General features: G+C 26.8%; 6 protein-coding genes across 6 annotated transcripts; 5 read left to right on the forward strand and 1 right to left on the reverse strand.

Annotated features, from left to right (window-relative positions):
• Positions 1 to 789: 789 nt before the first annotated feature.
• On the reverse strand, positions 790 to 1,164 carry OCT59_003965 (uncharacterized protein; the record flags this gene model as incomplete). The annotated part of the gene is made up of 1 exon (XM_066147975.1): positions 790 to 1,164. The coding sequence occupies one exon, from the start codon at positions 1,162 to 1,164 to the stop codon at positions 790 to 792; it is 375 nt and encodes a 124-aa protein (XP_065996619.1).
• Positions 1,165 to 2,447: 1,283 nt separating this feature from the next.
• OCT59_003966 (uncharacterized protein) lies at positions 2,448 to 2,660 on the forward strand (the record flags this gene model as incomplete). Its single annotated transcript, XM_066147976.1, has 1 exon — positions 2,448 to 2,660. The coding sequence occupies one exon, from the start codon at positions 2,448 to 2,450 to the stop codon at positions 2,658 to 2,660; it is 213 nt and encodes a 70-aa protein (XP_065996620.1).
• Positions 2,661 to 3,436: 776 nt separating this feature from the next.
• Positions 3,437 to 3,944, forward strand: OCT59_003967 (uncharacterized protein; the record flags this gene model as incomplete). The annotated part of the gene is made up of 3 exons (XM_066147977.1): positions 3,437 to 3,528; positions 3,588 to 3,764; positions 3,854 to 3,944. The coding sequence occupies 3 exons, from the start codon at positions 3,437 to 3,439 to the stop codon at positions 3,942 to 3,944; spliced, it is 360 nt and encodes a 119-aa protein (XP_065996621.1).
• Positions 3,945 to 7,876: 3,932 nt separating this feature from the next.
• On the forward strand, positions 7,877 to 9,673 carry OCT59_003968 (uncharacterized protein; the record flags this gene model as incomplete). Its single annotated transcript, XM_066147978.1, has 9 exons — positions 7,877 to 7,909; positions 8,192 to 8,371; positions 8,438 to 8,629; positions 8,695 to 8,801; positions 8,891 to 9,071; positions 9,144 to 9,227; positions 9,294 to 9,373; positions 9,447 to 9,559; positions 9,630 to 9,673. 9 exons carry the CDS (start codon positions 7,877 to 7,879, stop codon positions 9,671 to 9,673), a joined length of 1,014 nt encoding a protein of 337 aa, XP_065996622.1.
• A 35-nt stretch (positions 9,674 to 9,708) lies between these two features.
• On the forward strand, positions 9,709 to 10,516 carry OCT59_003969 (uncharacterized protein; the record flags this gene model as incomplete). The annotated part of the gene is made up of 3 exons (XM_066147979.1): positions 9,709 to 9,726; positions 9,792 to 10,169; positions 10,232 to 10,516. The coding sequence occupies 3 exons, from the start codon at positions 9,709 to 9,711 to the stop codon at positions 10,391 to 10,393; spliced, it is 558 nt and encodes a 185-aa protein (XP_065996623.1). The 3' UTR covers positions 10,394 to 10,516.
• Positions 10,517 to 10,906: 390 nt separating this feature from the next.
• OCT59_003970 (uncharacterized protein) lies at positions 10,907 to 11,314 on the forward strand (the record flags this gene model as incomplete). Its single annotated transcript, XM_066147980.1, has 1 exon — positions 10,907 to 11,314. The coding sequence occupies one exon, from the start codon at positions 10,907 to 10,909 to the stop codon at positions 11,312 to 11,314; it is 408 nt and encodes a 135-aa protein (XP_065996624.1).
• Between the last annotated feature and the right edge of the window lie 10,231 nt (positions 11,315 to 21,545).

Here is a 21,545-nt window from a genome sequence, read left to right on the forward strand (position 1 = left end):
AGATCTTCATTAAGAATTTTGATCTGACTTAGAAGGTACTGGATTCTAAAAGGTATTCAATCTGAAAAATCTTCACAAGCATCTTGGCAAGTCTGAATTTATATCTTCACTTAAAATTGTTAAGAACTTTACTTGCAGTAAGTAAGACTTCTCGCAGTTCGCATTCTTTGGAGTTAGAGTCTTGCTCAAAGTTGAAATATTCTTGTTTAGATTCACTACAGTAGTACTTTTTCTGATCCATTTTTTTACTATCTATATTGAATTCAAATAGTAATGGTAGGACCCCGAGCAATATATATATAGATAACAAGAAAGGTCAAAATTTTTATAATAGCTCTACGCAAGGTTTTTATTAAGATAAATAAGCAAACTCAACATGTGACTTCACAAATTACCCAAAAATAAGCAATCTAACCATATGACTTTATAATATTATATTTTACAAAAATTATTTGATCAAATTTTCTCACATTTATGATTTACAATTTCACTTTTTTTAATAGTAATATCATCTTAGCTAAAATATCCATCTTAAAATTTTTTTCATCTCCTATTAACTTTTGCATATTAGTATAATACCATCGCTTATATAGTTAAATGTTATATAATGCATTATTAAATAATACCAAATTTACTCAAAAAATAAGCAATTGTAATATATGACTTTTCAAAAATTCTGTGAAAATAAGCAAATGAAAAATATGACATTGGCAAAAAATATTATTAATTTTACGCAAATCTAACCTCTAACTGTGGCTAAAATAGCATGTGACTAAGCAAACAATATTGTTACCTATACATATATTGCTCGGGATCCTGTAATGGCGGTAAGTGAAGTTTTTGAATTCGTACTGGAAGTCTTGAAGATAAAGTTATATTTTGTTTCTCTTGTGAAATGGAAGTGAATTGTCTTTCCTGTGAGATTGAAATGGAGGTGGGCTGTCTTTCCTGTGAGGGTAAAGTGAAAGTGGATTGTTTTTCTTGTAGTTCAGAAGATATGAAGGCGGATTGTTTTTCTTGTAGTTCGAAAGATGATATGGAGATGGATTGTTTTTCATGTAAAAGATCTTCTGGAATTATAAGATTGAAAGGGCCTGTAATATTATTTATATTTGAATCCTGTGAAGGTTCTTCTGAAGTTCTAAATGAATTTCCTTGTTCCATTTTCTTAGATGAACTGGTCTCTTCATTGATCTCTCTTAATTTTCCTTGTTTGATAACTTCTCTTAAATATCAAACTTCTTCTTCTAATACAGCTATTATGAATTAAAAGAAAAAGGAAAAACAAATCAGTATGTCCCAGCTGTTATACGTACATTATCAATGACACTATCTATAATTTACCTAGGTCTTTACCTTCATTTTTATTTTTATTATGTGACTGATTATCATTTGACACTTTTTTAAAGTCGAATGACTCTGAATTCTCAGTTGATCTATCGTAAGATGGTATACGATGATGCCATTAATGGGAATATTTTTTGTCTTGTCTTAATATTATGAGATTATAAAAAATGAATGGTAATATCATTTATTAATATTTTAATTTTGAACATATTATTGCTCACCGGTTTTTATCATTTTTAATTTTTTTGTATCGTGTATTTTTTCTTCTTCGCTCATTATTTCTTGAGCGACTTCTACCCCGCTGTAACTGGAAGAATGGCTATCATTTCTTCGCTCAATATTACTTGAGCGACTTCTACTCCTGTCATAATTAGAAGAACAGTTATGTTTTTTATTATTACGAGTCATTTTTGTTATTGGGATATGATGGTAAAAAAAATCAGGGAAAAGTTTTAAAAAGTCTTAAATATTTGCAAATGATTTTAAATCTTAAAATGGCTAAGGAGGAAATAAATAAAATGATTTAAGTTTATTTATTAACTTATCATATTAATTATATTACTAATTAGACTCATCAGAAGTCTATTTTATATCGATCGATTTGTTACATCACATTAAATAAAATAAACTTAAATTACTAATGTATACTGATTTATATATTGCATTCTAACTCATTCTAATTATTCATGCAAACAATGAATGATTCTAATAAAGCCTGATCAATACCAACAATCGCTCACGAATCAACTTACAAATCAACTAAAGTTAGACCAAATATATCATATCATTGTAAAAAATATAATGGCAAACTTGCCGATACAAAAACAAGAAAAAGGCACGAATTAAAAGATAAACAGTTTTGAGATTCTATATCTAAAATAAAGAAAGATAAGGGAATAGTGAGACACGACAAAATACAAGTCGATTCAGAAAAATGATCTAGATTTAATTCAGTTGAAATCCAACTAATTACTACTGGCTCGTCCCAAAATATTCATGATGATGATGATGATGATGATAATGATAACGATCACAAAGATTTAATAACCATTGCAAAGTTGGTTAGTATCGAAAGAAAGCGAAGACGCAACTGATTTTGTATGACAGATAATACTATCATAATTTCAGATGAAGATCCTGAACAAGAAGTTGATTCATCTGGTAATGAAGGAGGTTCCCAGTCAGTTTATGATAAATCGACCTTGAAATATGATGAACTATACTTTGAAGAGGATGAGGAAATATTTGCACTCTTACTGATGATCTCAATTATAATTCAGACTAGAAGAATCTCACCACTAATACAGATATAGATGACTTGTGGATTTTCATTTGGATCTTTAAATATCAAAAAAGTTCAAATTTCCTGATGTTGCAATCAATTCTTTGATCGGTTTCTTTAGCCTCCTCATAAAAGATATTGATTCGCATCGGTTTAAAAAATTTTCTCTAACCGCCTATATGGCAAGGAAAGCATTAGATATCAGGAAAAAATCAAAAACATTTGCCACTTGTACCGATTGTAATAAATTGTATAACATCACGTTAATAATTCTATCAAATCTGAGTAATGAAGGATTTAAATGTACACATGTTGAATTTCTGAACCATACAATGCAGAGTCAGCGTAAATCCTGTAGTTCAGAATTGCTCATGAAGGTTCCAGTAAATAATGGATATATCTGGCGTCCAAAACTGATGTATCCTTTACCATATTTAAAGAATCAATTATTTGTGATGTACTTGCATATATTTTATCCACCCTGCAGCAGGAGAAAAATATTACCTAAGAATGTTACTTAATGTAGTTCGTGGTTCAATATCTTTTGAAAATATTCGTACAGTAAATGGAATATTTTATCATACTTTTAAAGAAGCATGTATTGCATTAAATCTGTTGCAAGATGATGAAGAGTGGAATCAATGTTTGCAAGAGGCAAGTCAAGTGCAAGGTGGAGCACAACTGCGTAAACTATTTGCAACTATTCTTTTATTTTGTGAACTAATAAGACCTGAAATACTTTGGAAAAAGCATATTTTTGCTCTTAGTGATGATATTTTACATCAAATTTATCATAATTCTAATAATATGACACTTAAACTTACAGATGATGATATACATAATAGGGCTTTACATCATTTACAAGTCATTTTAAGTAAAAATGGACGACTTCTTACTGAGTTTCCAAATATGCCTATTCCACCTGCATTTTTAATGATGAAAGTAATCGTTTAATTAGAGAAGAGCAGGAATATGATATTGAAGAACTTTTAAAACTTGCAAAAGATGATTTTTCAAGTTTAAATACAGAACAACAGGCTATTTTTGATGAAGTTATTAAGGCAGTAGAAACTAAAACTCCTGCTATTTTTTTTGTGAATGGTCCAGAAGGAACTGGAAAAACTTTTTTATATAGGTAAAAATTATTCTATCTTTTATTAGTTAATAATTACATATATTATAGATTGATTTTAATTTTAATTATATATATATACATATATATAGCAATTTACTTGCAAAAGTCCGTTTAGAGAAGCGTATTGCTCTTGCTGTAGCATCTTCAGGTATTGCTGCTTTTCATTTACCAGGTGGTTGAACTGTATATTTCTGTTTTAAGATACCTCTTGAAATATATGAAGATTCTACCTGTACTATAAAACATGGTTTTGATTTAGCTTCACTTTTGCAAGTTACACAGCTTATCATTTGGGATGAAGCCCCAATGGTTCATCGACATGCATTTGAAGCTGTAGATAGAATGTTAAGAGATATTATGAAAGCTGTAGATTTATCCTTAAAAAACCAACCATTTGGAGATAAAGTAGTGGTATTTGGAAGTGATTTTCGTCAGATACTTCCAGTAGTAATAAAGGGAAGTCATGAAGATATTGTAGGATCTTGCTTACGACAATTAGCATTGTGGAAATATGTGAAATTAATGACATTAAAAACTAATATGCGTCTTCTTCGTACTGTAAATGAACCAGATGCTATTGAATAAAAAGAATTTGCCTAAGGTTGCAGGCTAAACTGGTTTTTAAATTTGGCAAAACGTTTAAACCTCAGTTTTGTCAATTTTTTTATAAAAGTTTATTATAGTTTTGTCATTTCATATGATTTTTATAGTCAAGTTTCGCCAAATTTTTATTAATATTTTAATATAGTTTTGTCAAGTTTCGCGTTTACTATAGAGTTTCGCCTGCAACCATAAATTTGCCAATTGGTTATTAAAAATTGGAGAAGGTCAAATTCCTACTATTGATGGATTAGCAAATAATATTATTCAACTTCCAAATGATATTGTTTTACAATCACAGAACATCAATGATCTTATTCAATTGATTTATCCAAATCTATCTATTAATTCAAATCCTAAATATTTGGTTGAACGAACAATACTTACACCAAAAAATGTAGATGTATATTTGATTAATACAATTATTATGGATCAATTTCCTGGTAAAGCAGTTGAATATCTTAGTGCTGATGCAATAGAAGAACAATCAAATTCAGAATATCAGTATCCCATTGAGTTTTTAAATTCCATAACAATTGGTGGACTTCCACTTCATAAATTAGTATTAAAAAAAGGATCTCCAATACTATTATTACGAAATATTAGTCCATCAGATGGCCTGTGTAATAGGATAAGGTTAGTTTGTTGTTCTTTTCAGAAGAATATTATTGAGGCAGAAATTATTACTGGAAAACATGCTGGAAAACGTGCTTTTCTTCCATGTGTTACCCTGTCTTTTACAAATGCTACTTTACCTTTTACTTTTAAGCGTCATCAATTTCTAATACAACTAGCTTTTGTAATGATTATTAATAAGTCACAGAATCAGACATTAAATTGGGTTGAATTATATCTTCCAACTTCTGTATTTGCTCATGGACAATTTTATGTTGCTTGTTCAAGGGTAACAACAAAAAAAAATTTAAAGATAATTACCACTAAAGATGATAATAGAAATTTAATAAATTGTACTTATAATATTGTATATCCAGAAGTTTTCAATAGTTAGAAATTATAGTAATACTAAAAATTGTAGAAATAAATGTAAGATGTAAATTTATTTATATAGTTTATTATTTTTTATATATAGATTTATTTTACATTATAATTATTATTATATATATAAAGTAAAGAATAGAATGTTGACGTAGTCAACAGGTACTACATTATTAAAAAGTAAGTATATTTTAATAAAATATAAAGTAAAATAAAAATTTATATAGCCTTAGTAGCTATAAATGTTTATAAAAGTATAATAAAAATATCATATAAAAGATGGTATCATAATAAATATTTTCAAACAATAAAAATAATTATTTTATGTTGGAGTTTGTATTACCATCTTTAAATGCAAATATATCAAGATTCACTGATCTGTTTTCTATAATTTTAGGTTTGTTGGAAAGCCCTTGTTCTGGATTTTATAGGCGAAAAAAGAGCTCGCTGATTGAATCATTAGATCCAGAAATATTTACGTTTAAAGTTGAGGTACGAACTTTTTAACATGCTTAATAAATGCAAATATCTTGGGATCCACTGATCCATTTTTTATAAATTTAAGCTCTTTGGAAAACCTTTGATCTGGTCTATATGAACGAAAAAAGAGTTTGCCAATTGGATCACTGGATCTGGAGATATTTACGTTTTAAGTTGAGATAAATTTTTAACATATATAGTAAATGCTAAAAATTATATTAATTTAAAAGAAATATTTACCAAATTATAGTATAATAACATTAAATAAAAATTTTTTAATATTCATTTCCAATTTACTGTATATTATATAGTATTTTGTATAATAAAAATGTAATAAAATTAATATTTTAATTAAAGGTAAACAAATCAGCCTATATGTTTTTTTCATTCAACCTGTGAGTCCAGTCACATCAACACAAAGGATGAATGCCTTTTTAGTATTTACATCAAATTCCTGTAACACTGCCTTTCCACTACCTGAGCTATTATAATCATCAACTGCTTTTGCTAAATATTCAAACATCTTTTTTTCATTATGATTGCCAAGTGCAACTTCATGATATCCTTAAAAAAGATTATGAACGTAATTATAATCAGGATTCCTTGCTCGATTTGCAAGCATTTCCAATAATTCTTAATCATTAGCAGTAGAAAGATGGAGATCATTCTGATAAAAATATAATGCAGAAGCAGGAGAATATCCATCATTAAATAGCTCCAAGAATTTTTCACGTACATCTTTCTTGATATGCTGAAAACTTAAAAATTCTGCCGAATTTATTACATGATGATTATATATGAATTTGATATTGACTTCTAATGGATGATTAGTAGATTCAATACGCCAATTCTCTAACCGAAGTTGAATATTTGCATAGCAGTATGCTTATTTTTTATTAAATAAACTAATATATTTCTTATTATACAATTAAAACTATATTCATATTAATACCATTTTATTTTTTTATTAAATAAACTAATGTATTTCTTATCATACAATTAAAACTATATTTATATTAACGCTATTTAATAAATTAACGATAAATACTATTTATCACCTGGCTACTAATTGGTATTTAGGATTTTTTCCGCCAGTTATAAACTGGCGGACCAATTAGTATATCTAGGATGATAAAAAAGTTATTTACTGATCTAGTTTAGTATATAAATGGGCCATCATCCTTCAGATGATAACCCATTTATATACTACTAGATTAGTAAATAACTAATACTTAATGACTAACAAACTAAATAAATACTGAATAAGCTATTTATTAATCTCGTTTTATTTTGATTTTTTAGAATAAATCCCATAAGTTTATATAGAATATATTCCAAATAATAAAAAATCTTGCAGACTAACCTGTGGTGTATTTCCTGTATTAATATCAGATTTATCACCTTTCATATTGTTTCACAAATTACAGTTTGTGCTGTGTAACTTCAATTAAGCAATATATAAAAAAATATATTAAGAAATAGTTTTAAAAAATTTATTGCTCGTAACGATAAAAGTAAAGTTTAAAGGTTTGAAAGGATTAAGTAACTTTGATAAAGGATATGAAGGAGTGCAAAGAGTGTGAAGAGCGTGGGGAAAAAAATGTCAGATATGTTGATTGTTTATTGTTTATGATTTACTTTTTTATCTGATTGGTTAAAATTTATTTTTACCGAAATTAAATTTTAATTCGGGCAAATTTTAATTTCGGCCAGAATTAAACTGTGCCACATGCGCCACAGACCTGGCACACATTTCGTTCGCTATACGGATACGTTACACCGTTACACAGACACGTAAACACGTAAAATTTCAATTTCATCACACGGATATCTGATTTCTTTTCGCTTACGTCAACTTCGCGCAACTTCGCAATAATAAAATGTCCATACACGAGTATTTTAATCGTAAACATACCGAGTGGAGTATCACCGGGTTTTTAAATGAAAGTAATGAAGACCCGTTCCGGGCAAAGATTGGCTTGTACTTAAAAAGCCTTGAGACAATTTACGACTATGAACATGGAAAGAGGCAGGAGATGGCACGGTTTCTCCTCGATAAATATAGGAAGGCGAGTAAAAAAAATATTTTTTTTTATTGAATATAGTTAAAGTTGCGTGGCAGGAATCTTCAGGCTTCCTTGTCATTCACGTCTTTAGGCCGAGCAACAAAACCAACACTGGGGCACAGGTGATCTTTAGGCTCGCCTGATGTTTCAACCGAGCCAGTGCTGGACCTATTAAAGCACAGTTGATCTTTAGGCTTAGCTGATGTTTGGATAGGATGAAAATCAGACGGAATTTTTGTGCATTAGTTGATAATATTGTTAATTACCCGAGTATTATATTGCTAGGAACCTAAAACCGACCAAGAAATAGCAAAGAAGTGGGAGAATGAGCGTACGCATAAACAGGTCCACATCCATCAACCAACTATAAATGGTACTGTAACTGCGATAGGAATAGTTGGAACTGGAACTATTAGCGGAGGGACTTTTGGTGTTGAAACATCAAAAAAAAAAAGAAATCAAGAGGTAGATATATTTTTAGTTGGGAGAGTGTAAATGGCAGAACTAATTATTTATATTTTAATCCTTTAGGACTATCACGAGGAGTTGCAGAGAAAACAAGCAAGAATAGACGGTGAGAATCTTCAACCTATCTATAACGTTCAAGTCCCTCCTCCACGCGTTGTCACTCCTCCCCATCCACGGGTTCTTTCGTCTCCCAAACCGCAAGAAATGAAACTAAAAGGAATGAACTTAGCACAGATAAGCGGGACCCTAAGAACTGTACGTTCGATGAATATGTGGACGGTGAATGTATTGATGACGATGACGTTTTTGAAGAATCTCAGCCAATCAATTGGGAGTTTGATGAACCAATGCCAACTTGGCTAAGTAAAGTAATAGAACGACAAAAGTCTTTGACCTCACAAACAGACTTATCTGCAAGATTCAAATCGTCATTGAACTTAGTTTTTATAGATATATTATATATTGGCCTTTTTACCTTTATGACGTAATCCTGATTATTTCTTGACTAATTCCTAGCCCCATCTGGTGGCGAATAATAGATGCCTCGGATCCAAACATTGTATCAGACCTTCTGACGGAAGCAGATATGTCTGAGCTGATCGCCGTATTTTCATCTGCCCTTAATGCTGGCCATCCCACTGAAGGTTGGACAATACTAGAACCTATAGCTGAGAGGTGTTTGCAGACTCTTTCTAAGGTTAGTGTTGACAATTTAGCATTTTTGCATTTTGTTGCATTTTATTTAATTAATGAATGTTTTGACTCCAAGCTTGATAACGATCAGCTCTGTAAGATTGGAAAAATAGTGCAACTCGAAGGAACGCACGGAGCTATCCTTGAAATTCAGAAAATGGTGAGGAATGCTGAGACACGAAGCTTGAATGTTTCTTTATTTGACGAATAAGATACGAATGATAAGGAAAAGCCGGAACTTCTTGTCAAAGAAGAAGACTACCTAAACCCTGATGTGCAATATATCTTGGACTTGATTCGATTCACGTAAGTTATTCGATGCATATTAATTCGGAATTTTATTATTCTGCATGAGTTCTTTAACTATAACTTTAACCAGGTGTGAAATGCTCGCAAAGAACATTCCTCAGCGAAAAAATTCCGAGAGAGATATTGATATTTTCATCAAACGACATATATTTTCGTGCCTCGACAACATTCTAGACAGCCACTGTAAGTTCCGTTATTAATCATAAGAAATTTCATTGTTTGGTAATAATACTTATAATTGTTCTTAAATAAGCGGTGAAATGGTATCAAGGGCTTCCCGGGATCGTCGAGCTGTAGCGGTAGACGCCCCAGAAACCACAGAGGGATATCATATGGACTGGATGTTCACGGTACGGTAGATTTTTGGAGGGGTCCATTGTCAATATTGCTTACCAACACTAACTTAAATCAACAGAAGCATGATCTGGCAAAAGATTTGCCGTATGGTCGCGAATTTTCACTTTGCGAGCGCACTGGCTCTAGAATCGATAATGAACGAAAGATCCTTTCGAATACCTTAAAAGCTCAGAAGACATTAAGAGACATGCATAGAACCCTAATTGAAACGATATCAGCCGAAGGTGGTGGAATGCTATCAAAACAAGTATTGAGAGCTACCACCAAGCTTCTGATGCCCGGATTCTTATCTCATTGTTTTTTTATTCGCGCCTTCTTAGTTGTTTATATAGGAGGATTTTATTCATCAGTAAATTTGGCGGATCTTGATATTCCAACCACATATTCGGAACTTGGGTCTGTCATTAGGATTTCGCGCATTATGCTTCAAGTTAAGGTTTGTAAAATCCAAAAATCAGTATTTAAATTATTTTATCTAATATCCCTTGCCATTTGCAGAAATTGTTGAATCTCACAGTTTGTCGCTTCAAGCTTATGAAGGATAGAGCTGAGAAGGAAAAATTCGCTGGTGGAAGAGTAATAGTGAACGCCCGATTGCAGGAGTATCGATCACCACAAAAAGCGAAAAATAGTAAACAGGAAAGACCAGTTGGAATATAGCATTTTGTTGTAACGTATATTGACGCTTGAATTTATATTTTATTTACTCGAACAAAACAGAAAAAAGCTTATAATATATAATCACATTACCGCACTTTGTAAATAATAAACCATTTTTTAACGAAATTAATAAAGTTTGGCCACATTTGGCTTCAACTTTGTGCATGAATATATGATTTCTCTTCATATGTGGCATGGGAATTTTTTTTGCCAAGTGATTGGCGGTCTGAGGTGATTTACTACATCTTTATCAACATCAGTACATCACGTAGACAAATGGAAGATAGTTCACCGATTTCATCTGTGGTGAATCTTAGCGTATAATATATTCCGGATCTCTATTTATTATATATTTTAGCATAGGAACATCATGTATCATCCGATCCTTGTGTTTATTTTTTACCTCTATCAATAAAATTTTCCGGGACCGCGTGGTCTCAGAAATGTCTTGGCAAAACTTCTGCATAATTTTATTTTAATCAAACACTTAAACATTACGTAGCTAAAATAAAAATGGCAGATATAGAAGAAATTATTGATATATATGCACAAGTACCCACTTTTCATCTTGACTATAAACTTATTATAGATAAAATGCCACCAAGTTTAGTCAAAAGAGCTTTTAATCAATTACTTAATATGAGACGTGATCCTGTCTCACTAGAAGAAATTACAGAAAAAAGTGATCGGGTTGAGCAATATCTGCGCCATAAATTAATTGAGGGCAAATCTTATTTATACTGTAGTATGGATACTGGAATGCAGACAGAGAATATTAGTTTTTCAGATAAAGCAATACAAACTGGTTCTTTAGATAAAGCAACCCAGACAGAAGACATTGATTTTTCAGCTAAATTAGAGCAAATTAAAAAGGCTAATGCATTATTGATTAATGCAATAAGCATTTTATCTAATATTTAATTCTATTTCAAAGTATGTTTTTTTTTCTTTGCCTTTGAATGCATATGAAAAGGTGAGGTTTATGAGAATTCATTAAATAGGAAATGCAAAAATATGGCACAGGAAAAATTATTGCACCCTTGGAGCTGGCCAGAATGTAATGTATTTCCAGCATCATTGGCTATATATGTCTCAGATAATGGAACCCAAACCAATAATACTACTTGGCCAGAGGCACTAAAGCATAATCATGAAAAAGAGAATAATCGCCAGGTTATGAATTAAAGTATTATTTTAGCACCTGCTTGATTATAATAGACAAACTTTTGATAAATTATGCAAGACATAGAAAGGGAATATAGAGAATGGATTAGTGCGAATAAGAAATTGTGATATAAAATGAGGATCTAAAAATAGGATGGTAATTGATAGGTTTAGGTACAAATTTATTAAAAACCTTATCTATAATAATTTTTACAATATCTCCAGACATATTTATTAATAATGTAATAATTTATATTAATTTTATTGATTTATGATTCTTTTAACCTATACTAGAAATAGTATTATAATTCAAATTTATACAAAACTATAATGTATATTATAAAAATTCATATTTTTCCTAGTTCTCTACCAATTTCATAATACTATTATTTTGCCAAGTTGTTTCTCAATCATAGGATAATCAATTTTATGTAGTACTTAAGCTACTGATATTAATCACTAACACATTACTTTATAAAATGGATGCTGGAGAGTCTCTTACCATATAAAAATATGTCAACTATCAAGTGAATATAAGAAATTCATCTGTTACATAGGTCTGCATTTCAAATACTTTTAACTGTGATATATGTTCTTTTGCTAATTCTATTTACATGATTTTATTGGGTTTGAAAGTTTGAAAATATAAAAGTTTTATTAGAATTTTGATTATTGAAATTGATATGATAACCATTTATTACATTATAATTTTTATCCAAGTAAAATAAATGTTTCAATATTGCTAATTATAAAAATATTCTAAGCTAGAAAAACAATACTTGATATTAATATAATAATTATTTTCAATCCACTTATACAATGAAATACATTATGTAAATATTGAAGGCAATGATCACACATAATTTTCAAAAATAGAAAATCTTTTTATCTATTCATTTAAAATGGGATGGTACTATTATTTTCTATTCTAAAAAGTGAAAATATAAATATTAATAAAACAATAAAGTTTGCAAATGGTATATGAAATAAAGAGCTTTCTCTGCTAAGCTACCAGAGTCTGGCAGAAACCTGATTACACCCTGACAAATAGAGAAACTATATTTTTTCAGAATATTTGTAATTATGATCAGTAATCATAATCACATCATTAAGTAATACCAATTTAAACTTATTCTTTAAGCAAACAGAATTGCTTTTAGACTAAGCTGCGCTACCATGCCAGCTAAGAGAGATTTTATCTTTCTTTTTAATATAGTTTAAATTATGCAAGAACTTATTTCCCATGTCATATTACCAACTGCCTAAATTGTTACATTCACATACTTCTATTTTAATTCTTCATAATTTTTCATATTTAAGCTTTGTAAATATAAAAAAAAAACAGGCAAAGCAATTATTAACTTCTATACAGATTATCATGCAATAAAAAAATACAAAATTTTTATATTTACAACTTTAAACATCAAATTCATAAATTGAATAAACTTACAAACCTCTTTTTTATCTTTATTGATTTTTAGAACTTTGTCATATACTTAACTTTATTTATTGCTAATTCTAATATTTTTTTTTTATTTCTCTTTTCAGTCTCTTCTAACTCTTCAAATGTATTAAATACAAATTCCGTCATTTTTTCAAAATTTAATTATCAAGTCTTCTTTTTTATGATGTGTTAAGATTCTCTTTATCACTGAGTACTTCACCTAACTTTCTTTTTGCAAAAAATTATTAATCCATCATCTAACTATTTCTTTATTAATGTTTTCCTTATTAAAAAGTGTTACTTCATAATATCAATTAAAAAATCAGTTTAAAAGTCAAATTGTTGTTTTCATAATTAATTTCATAAAAGACAAATGATGGCTTTACAAGTCAAAGTAGAGAACTCTTAAAGTGAAAGATCATACCATCATTCCTTTCCATTAATCACATTTCTATGGATAACTTTGTTCCTTACATTCTTTTTAAAATTTGGTAATAATTCAGCAGGATTTGCCTTATATTTACCATGAAATAAAAACTTTTTTAAGAAAATTTTAATATTTCTATTATGAAGTTTAACATATACAAAAGATTTGTATTACTAAAGTCTTTGTTAATAAAAAGATGTTATTTAGCCATGAATTTTTCTATGATTTCTAAAGGAATTATAAATTCATTTTTGATAAGAATTTGTAAGCTACTTTCTCTGTGAAATTAATAAAAGGTTTGATGATTACTCCTTGTTCATTTTTATTAAAAGAAAAAGCTTATTTAATTCGCAAATAAGATTTATGAGTAGTTCTAATATTGTTGTAATTGATAGTTTCAAAGGGTTCATATACAGTGATTACAAACATGACTTATTAAAAACTATAATCCGTTTAAACCATCTAGAGGAGATAAAAAAAGTTGAAGACAACTTTTATTTCACAAACCAGTTGAATAACATATTATAGGCTTGACATATTTAGCAAAAGTTCGTATTAAGATATAGTATGATATCAATGGAACAAATCACAGAGTGACCTGTGAGAAATATTGATAGAACAGGCATCAAGTAAAATGTCTAAAGTTAAATTAAGACTAAAATAAAAATTGGTTAAGATTTTCTTGAATATATCACAAATGTTTTGATGCACGCCATTTTTTCAAAAACACATCTAATCCTTGTTCTTCTAAGCAACTGCTTAATACTGCTTGATATTTTTCTCAATTAACTAAGATATAATTATGTAAAGAGCTTTTTTTTACTTTTAATATGACTGATTAGAATTTAGAATGTTACTATGAGTATACAAACATACTTATATCATCATATTGATTATTTTACCAATCACATATACTGTATATTCTAAACTTTGATTACCAATATTTTGGCAACAAGTGACTCAATTTTGATAAATTTTTTATCATTAGAGTTATCTCATAAATCACTGAATGCCAATATATGCCTAATTTTACATTTTTATTATAAATCATTATATCAGCTAATTGGCTTTAGCAAGAACGATATATGCTTAACCAGGCTATAAAAATTAATAAATTTAATCTTTCAAATATTATAAAATAATATTATAAGCCTTATTATTGCTAAAATTGATATTTGTTAACTTTATATATAAATTTTAAGTATATTTAATTAGTAAATTTGTGATTTTTAGAATTAAAGCTTTGAAAAAAACAATAGAATTCTTTATTGAACTCTGAAATTTTTATCATATATTAGTTAATTATTTAAGATTATAAGGTAAAAAAAATATCATTTTAATTCATCTGAAATAAAAAGTTTTCTATGTATTATTTTTGATTAATTTTAATAAATTTGCAATTTTTAGACTTTAAAGCTTTATACAAAGTCACAAATACTTCATTGAATTTTGAAATTTTTGCTATATATATATTTGTTAACTATTTAAAAATATATGGTAAAAGGAGACATTCTAATTTTTTTGAAACAAAAAGTTATCTATATGCTATTTTTAGTTAATTTTAAGTAAGTTTATTTAATAAATTTTATTTTGTTAACTATTTTAAGAATATAAGACAAAATAAAACTATTTTTATATTATATTTAGCCAATTTTCTTATAAATAAACAAAAAAATTGTTTTAGTAAAATTAAAATTCTTGCCCTACTTAAAAAAAAATATTTTTTTTAAAAAATATAGTCATTAAACATATTAAACATGAAAAATACTTCTACTTTTTCAAATATTTGTAATTTTAATTTCATTGAATGCAATGAAATAATAAGATTAATTATTCATAACTAAATCAATTATTTCAGTTAAAATGTATTTATGTCAAATTCATTATAATCAATTTATTTTAAATAAAATTAGAAATATTAATTATAATAAAAGTTGTGAATATTCAAAATATGATAAATATAAAAATTAATCAAAAAATACAAAAAAAAACTTAAAGTTCTAAAAAGACTAATTGAAGTTTTAAGATTAAATGAATCTTTAGAAATTTGTAATATATATAAATATAGAACTGACAAAGATCCTGAATATTTATAAGATAAAAATTATAAAGCACCAATTCCAATTAAAACAAATAATTTAAATGATAATAATAATTTACAAGATGAATCAATAAAAGCTATACAAGATGAATCAATGGAATTTATATAAAATAAATTAATAGAAACTAAACAAATAAAAGCTTGCTAACACCTAAAATATGATGAATACTCAAAAAATACAAATAAACAATTTAATAATCTTAGAAAAGTTCTAACAAGATTAATTAAAGTACTAAAATTAGATGAATTTGCAATGATTTGTAATATATGTACAAAAAGAACTGATAAAGACTCTTAATATATACAAAATAAAAATATGAAGACCAATTTCTAGAAAAAATAATGAAAATAATATATCAAAAATAGGAATCATACCTATTTATTTAAAAAAGATATTTTATATACTGGGGAAGAATTAAAACAAATTATCAAGAAATTATAGCACAATTAAAAATTTTAAATGAAATTAAATTAAGTAGTAAAATAATAAAAATGTCCAATATTCTTTATAATAATCAATATAAATTAAATTTAAAACCTATTTATAGTTCAATAATTTTTAAAACTATGTTAAAAAAAACTGATAAAGATTTAATTAGATTTTTTGATAAATTATATATTAAAACTAATTCTAGTACTAAGTCTGAAATAACAAATAAAAATAACAAAAAAAAATTAGTTTCCTTATGTTATTTTTTAGCTAGTATTAATAATAAATATATTAAGAAATTTCAGTAACAAGAAAAACAGTAAATTACAAAAAAAAATCTTATTTCAAATAAATACCAGTAAACTGTAAATGATTATTGTTTACAAAATATAGAAAATATGTTTATTCTTAATATGGATGATTACCATAATATTTATAAATGTAATCAACTAACATTGTTACAAACTCATAATATTTATTATTTTGTAACAATATTATTGAATACAAATACTAAAATTCTAAGAATACCATTTTATTTATTAAATAATTTTTCAATACATAATCCTAAAGGAATTGATTCTGAATTAATTATTAATGGCATGAAAAATAATTTTATAGATCAATTAGGCAAAAATTATTATATGCAAAAAGAATTATGGAAAAATTAAATTTTTTAATTGAAGATTCTTATGAAAATAAAGTTGAACTACTTAATATTTATAATTATGATGGTAGAATTCAAAATTACCATAAATTAAGATTAATGTCTAATAGCAAATTAGTACTTTATTTTACATCCTTTACATAGTACTAAGGATTATATTGAATGTTTAGATCATGTATTTAAAGCATTTGAAAGATTAGAAAATATTAGTGAAGAAAATTATTTAAATAATTTTGTTATTTTTATAATTGCTGATTGGCCAGAATAAGTAAATATAAGAAGAGTTATAATACTTAGAATCAAGAAAGGCATTAATTCTGGAATTTCAGAACAAGTGTTAAATTTAATTCCTATGATAAGTCCACTTCATATTTCTTTAAATAGTAGAAAAACATTATTTCAAATATATCATTTTTTTTTTTGAAATGCTATATTATAACTTATTTAAAGATAAAAAAATATTATTTCAAAAACCAAAGCAAATAGTAATTAATCTTATTTGCATTTAACTTATCATGAATAGAAAAATATTCATGATATTGTTATAAAAAGATTTGGAAATTTAAAAGATGCAGAATATCAAATGATGATAGATTTATTAAATAATTCTATTTCACTTACTTTAGATATATATGCAGTACTTTTTAGAAGTGGATTTTTAAAGGATATTTAGAAAATGTTGTAAAAATTTGGGTATTATTTCAAAGATTAAGAAGACATAATTATAATAAAGTACCACTTATGTTTTTAAGTAATATGTTTTATTGAATTTTAAAAAAACATCCAATAATTAATATTTTAAAAAATAATTTACCAATTTTCAATGATTATTTTGTTGAAAATTTCTATAGCTTTTTGAGACATTAAACAGTAGAATCAAATTCAGAATTATAAATTATACAAAAAGCAAAAATTATTGATGCTAAAAGAAATAATAATTCTTTTGAAAATTTTTTTATTAATTTGAGAAATCCAGTTAAATCTCAAATTAAAGAATTAAAATCTTTAGAAAAAAAGTTTTCATTATTTTTATTTTTAATATTTGATAAGATTTATCAAAATATAGAAAATACAAAACAAATTAATAATAATAAGTATCCAAAATTTTACCTTCCAAATTTTAATATTGAAGTAGATGTAAAAGTACTTTCTTTAGGCTGAAATACATAAAAAATACCAGCAGATAACAAATTTTGTGATGCAGATAATTGTTTATTACCAAATAATATGGATTTATCCAATGAAATTGTTTTAATTTGTAGGCATATTTTCACTAAAAATATTTAAATATATTATATAATAATAAGTGTTATCATATTTTAATTATTTATCAACTGAAATTGAAATGAATATTAAAAGTTTAAATAAAAGATTATCTACATCATTAGAAGAAAATGAAACTCCTTTATTTGAAAATGAAAATAAGAATGATGAAGAAAATGATGATAATGAAAATATTGAAAATATATTAGAAAAAACAGAATGTGATGTAGAAAATCAATATAATATAATATATCAACAATGGTTAAATTATAATTAGTATAATTTTAATAATATTTTTTATTAAATTGCTAAAATTTACTTTTATTAAAAAATTTAATATTAGAGTAATTTTAACGCTCACCAGTGATGAAAATCACCAGTCATGTAATTCATAAATTTTTAGTTTTTTTTAATTTTTTGTTTAAATGAAAAATATAAATTTAATAAATAATTTTTCTGCAATTTTATGTAATAATAAATGAAATATAACTTAATAATAACATGTATAATTTTTTCTTTTTCTAATTAATATTAAATTGTAATTATATAATTAAAATTGATAAAGTTTTATTATAAGCAAATTTATACTCAAATTACATGAAAAATCACACAAAAAAACACCACCAATTAGCTAGCAAATACTAAGTCTTTTATATAGTTTTTCACCTCATAAAAGTTTCATCACATATCAATTATTATAGTATTGCAAAATTATCTTAATTTTCTATTATAAAATTCTGTTATTACAATTTTGATTAAAGTAATTGAAACTATAAAATTCTAATATAAAAAACATACCTATTATTATCTATTCCTTGAGTATTTTTTTTGATAGTGACCAAATTTACCATACAATAAGCATTTATGTATTATTTTATAGGCTGAATGTTATTTTTGTCAGCAATTTCTTGCATTAGAACTCTTCTTTTTGATATTTCTATTGCACTTCTTAATATTTTTTTGATGAAGCCCCTCTAACTTTAATCATATGAGGACTGGTAATTTGTTCAATTAAATTTTTTTGTAATAAAACTATATTATTATTTTCTTGATTAGACTCATTAATTTCTACTATATCATGATTAACATTATCATTATTATTTACATTTTGTTCTCGCTTTGCTTCAATAAAATCTTTTAATAATTGAATTAATTCACAATTACTATTGGTTTCTAATGCAATATTAACAGCAGTTTTTGCTATAAAAAATGCTATTTCAAATCTATTTCGTTGATTAGTATTTTGACGAATAACTTTATTATAATCAAACTTTTGAATACAATGTAAACTTTGAATATATATAATGTAATTTGAGATAATATTTCTGAAGTATCAGTAGTTATTTCTATTGCTGTAAGAATTAGAGAGTTTTTAAGATTAATATCTAAATTAGTTAAAATACTATTTTTATACTATCTAACAATAGTGCTCCGAAAAAAATCCGATCTGATCTGGATCCGCAGATTTGATCCGAGTCAGATCCGGTTCGGTTTTCAAAATTCTGATCCGTAGATCAGATCAGATTTAAAAAAAATCTGATCTGATTAATTTCGGATCGGATCAGATCATAACACAAGAAAATCTGATCCGATCTGAACAGATTCGGATCAGATTTTTTTTTAAATAAAAAAAAAAATTTTTTTTTTTTAAAAAACTTTTTCTGGACGAACGGACGAAGCCGGATGACCAAGATTTAAAAAAATGAACTAGGTAAGTTCGTTTCTTTTTTTTGTTTTTTTTACTTGAGGGAACGTAATTAACAGTTCCCTTCTTTTTTAGTAGGAAGCCTGGACGAACGAAGCCTAACGACACGACCAGGATTTAAAAAAAATGAACGAACTATGGTAAGTTCATTCCTTTTTTTATTTTTTATTTTTTATTTAAGGGAATGTAATTAACGTTCCTTCTTTTTTTTTTAGGAAACCTGGACGTGAGACGAAGGAACGACCAGGATTTAAGAGAACGAACTATGGTAAGTTCGTTTCTTTTATTTTATTTTATTTTTTTTTACTTAGGAACGTAATTAACGTTCCCTTTCTTTTTTTTTTAGGAAACCTGGACGTGAGACGAAGGAACAACCAGGATTTTAAGAGAACGAACTATGGTAAGTTCGTTTTACTTTATTTTATTTTATTTTTTTTTACTTAAAGGGAACGTAATTAACGTTCCCTTTCTTTTTTTTTTAGGAAACCTGGACGTGAGACGAAGGAACGACCAGGATTTAAGAGAACGAACTATGGTAAGTTCATTTTTTTTTTGTTTTTTTTTTTATTTTTACTTAAAGGAATGTACTAATTAACGTTCCCTTTCTTTTTTTTAGGAAACCTGGACGTGAGACGAAGCTGAACGACCAGGATTCAAAAAAAGAACGAACTATGGTAAGTTTGTTTCTTTTTTTATTTTTTTATTTTTACTTAAGGGAACGTAATTAACGTTCCCTTTCTTTTTTAGGAAACCTGGACGTAAGACGAAGCTGAACGACCAGGATTCAAAAAAAAGAACGAACTATGGTAAGTTCGTTTCTTTTTTTTGTTTTGTTTTTTTATTTTTACTTAAGGGAACGTACTAATTAACGTTCCCTTTCTTTTTTTTTAGGAAACCTGAACGTGAGACGAAGCTGAACAACCAGGATTCAAAAAAAAGAACGAACTATGGTAAGTTCATTTTTTTTTTGTTTTTGTTTTTTGTTTTTACTTTAAGGGAACGTAATTAACGTTCCCTTTCTTTTTTTTTTTAGAAACCTGGACGTGAGACGAAGCTGAACGACCAGGATTCAAAAAAAAGAACGAACTATGATAAGTTCGTTTCTTTTTTTGTTTTTTTTTATTTTTACTTAAGGGAACGTAATTAACGTTCCCTTTCTTTTTTTTTTAGGAAACCTGGACGTGAGACGAAGCTGAACGACCAGGATTCAAAAAAAAGAACGAACTATGGTAAGTTCGTTTCTTTTTTTGTTTTTTTCTTTTTTACTTCGGTGAACGTAATTAACGTTCCCTTCCTTTTTTAGGACGGACCAGATCCAAACCAGATTCGGATCAGATTCAAATCGGATTCAAATGAATCTGAACCAGATTCGGATCAAATTGAACCAGATCTGATCGGATTCAGATCAGATCAGATCTATTAAAATAAAAATCAGATCAGATCAGATTTAAGCTGAATCCGGTCTGAACCGATCTGTTAGGAGCACTATCTAACAAATATGATACTAATATGAAACTTTGCTGAATTTGAATATAATATTACTTTCCAGAAATGTTAGCAAATTATGCCTTTTGTAATTATTTCCAAACAAGTACAAAGTTGGGTTTCATCATCCAAAAGTATTACTATATTATATTTACATGAAAAGCCACTTATGTGTCTCATTTTCCATATTTTAATAATATTTGAAATTTCAATATCACTTAAAAGAGACTTTAAGATTATTTGTGGTTCATCAATAATGTTTTCAATAAAATTATTACTGGTAGTTTCAATATCTAAATTCTATAAAATTTATATAAAAAAAAATCACATGAAAATATGAATTATATGATCGATTTATTAATTAGTAATGCAACTTATATAAATAATAAATATTATGAAGTTACTATTAATTTTAATGAAATAATAGTTATCTCATTTAAAGATGATATTAAACAACCTTCATAAGTGA

The sequence above is a fragment of the Rhizophagus irregularis genome, chromosome 12, assembly GCF_026210795.1.
Source record: "Rhizophagus irregularis chromosome 12, complete sequence".
NCBI classification, from domain to species: Eukaryota; Fungi; Glomeromycota; class Glomeromycetes; order Glomerales; family Glomeraceae; genus Rhizophagus; species Rhizophagus irregularis.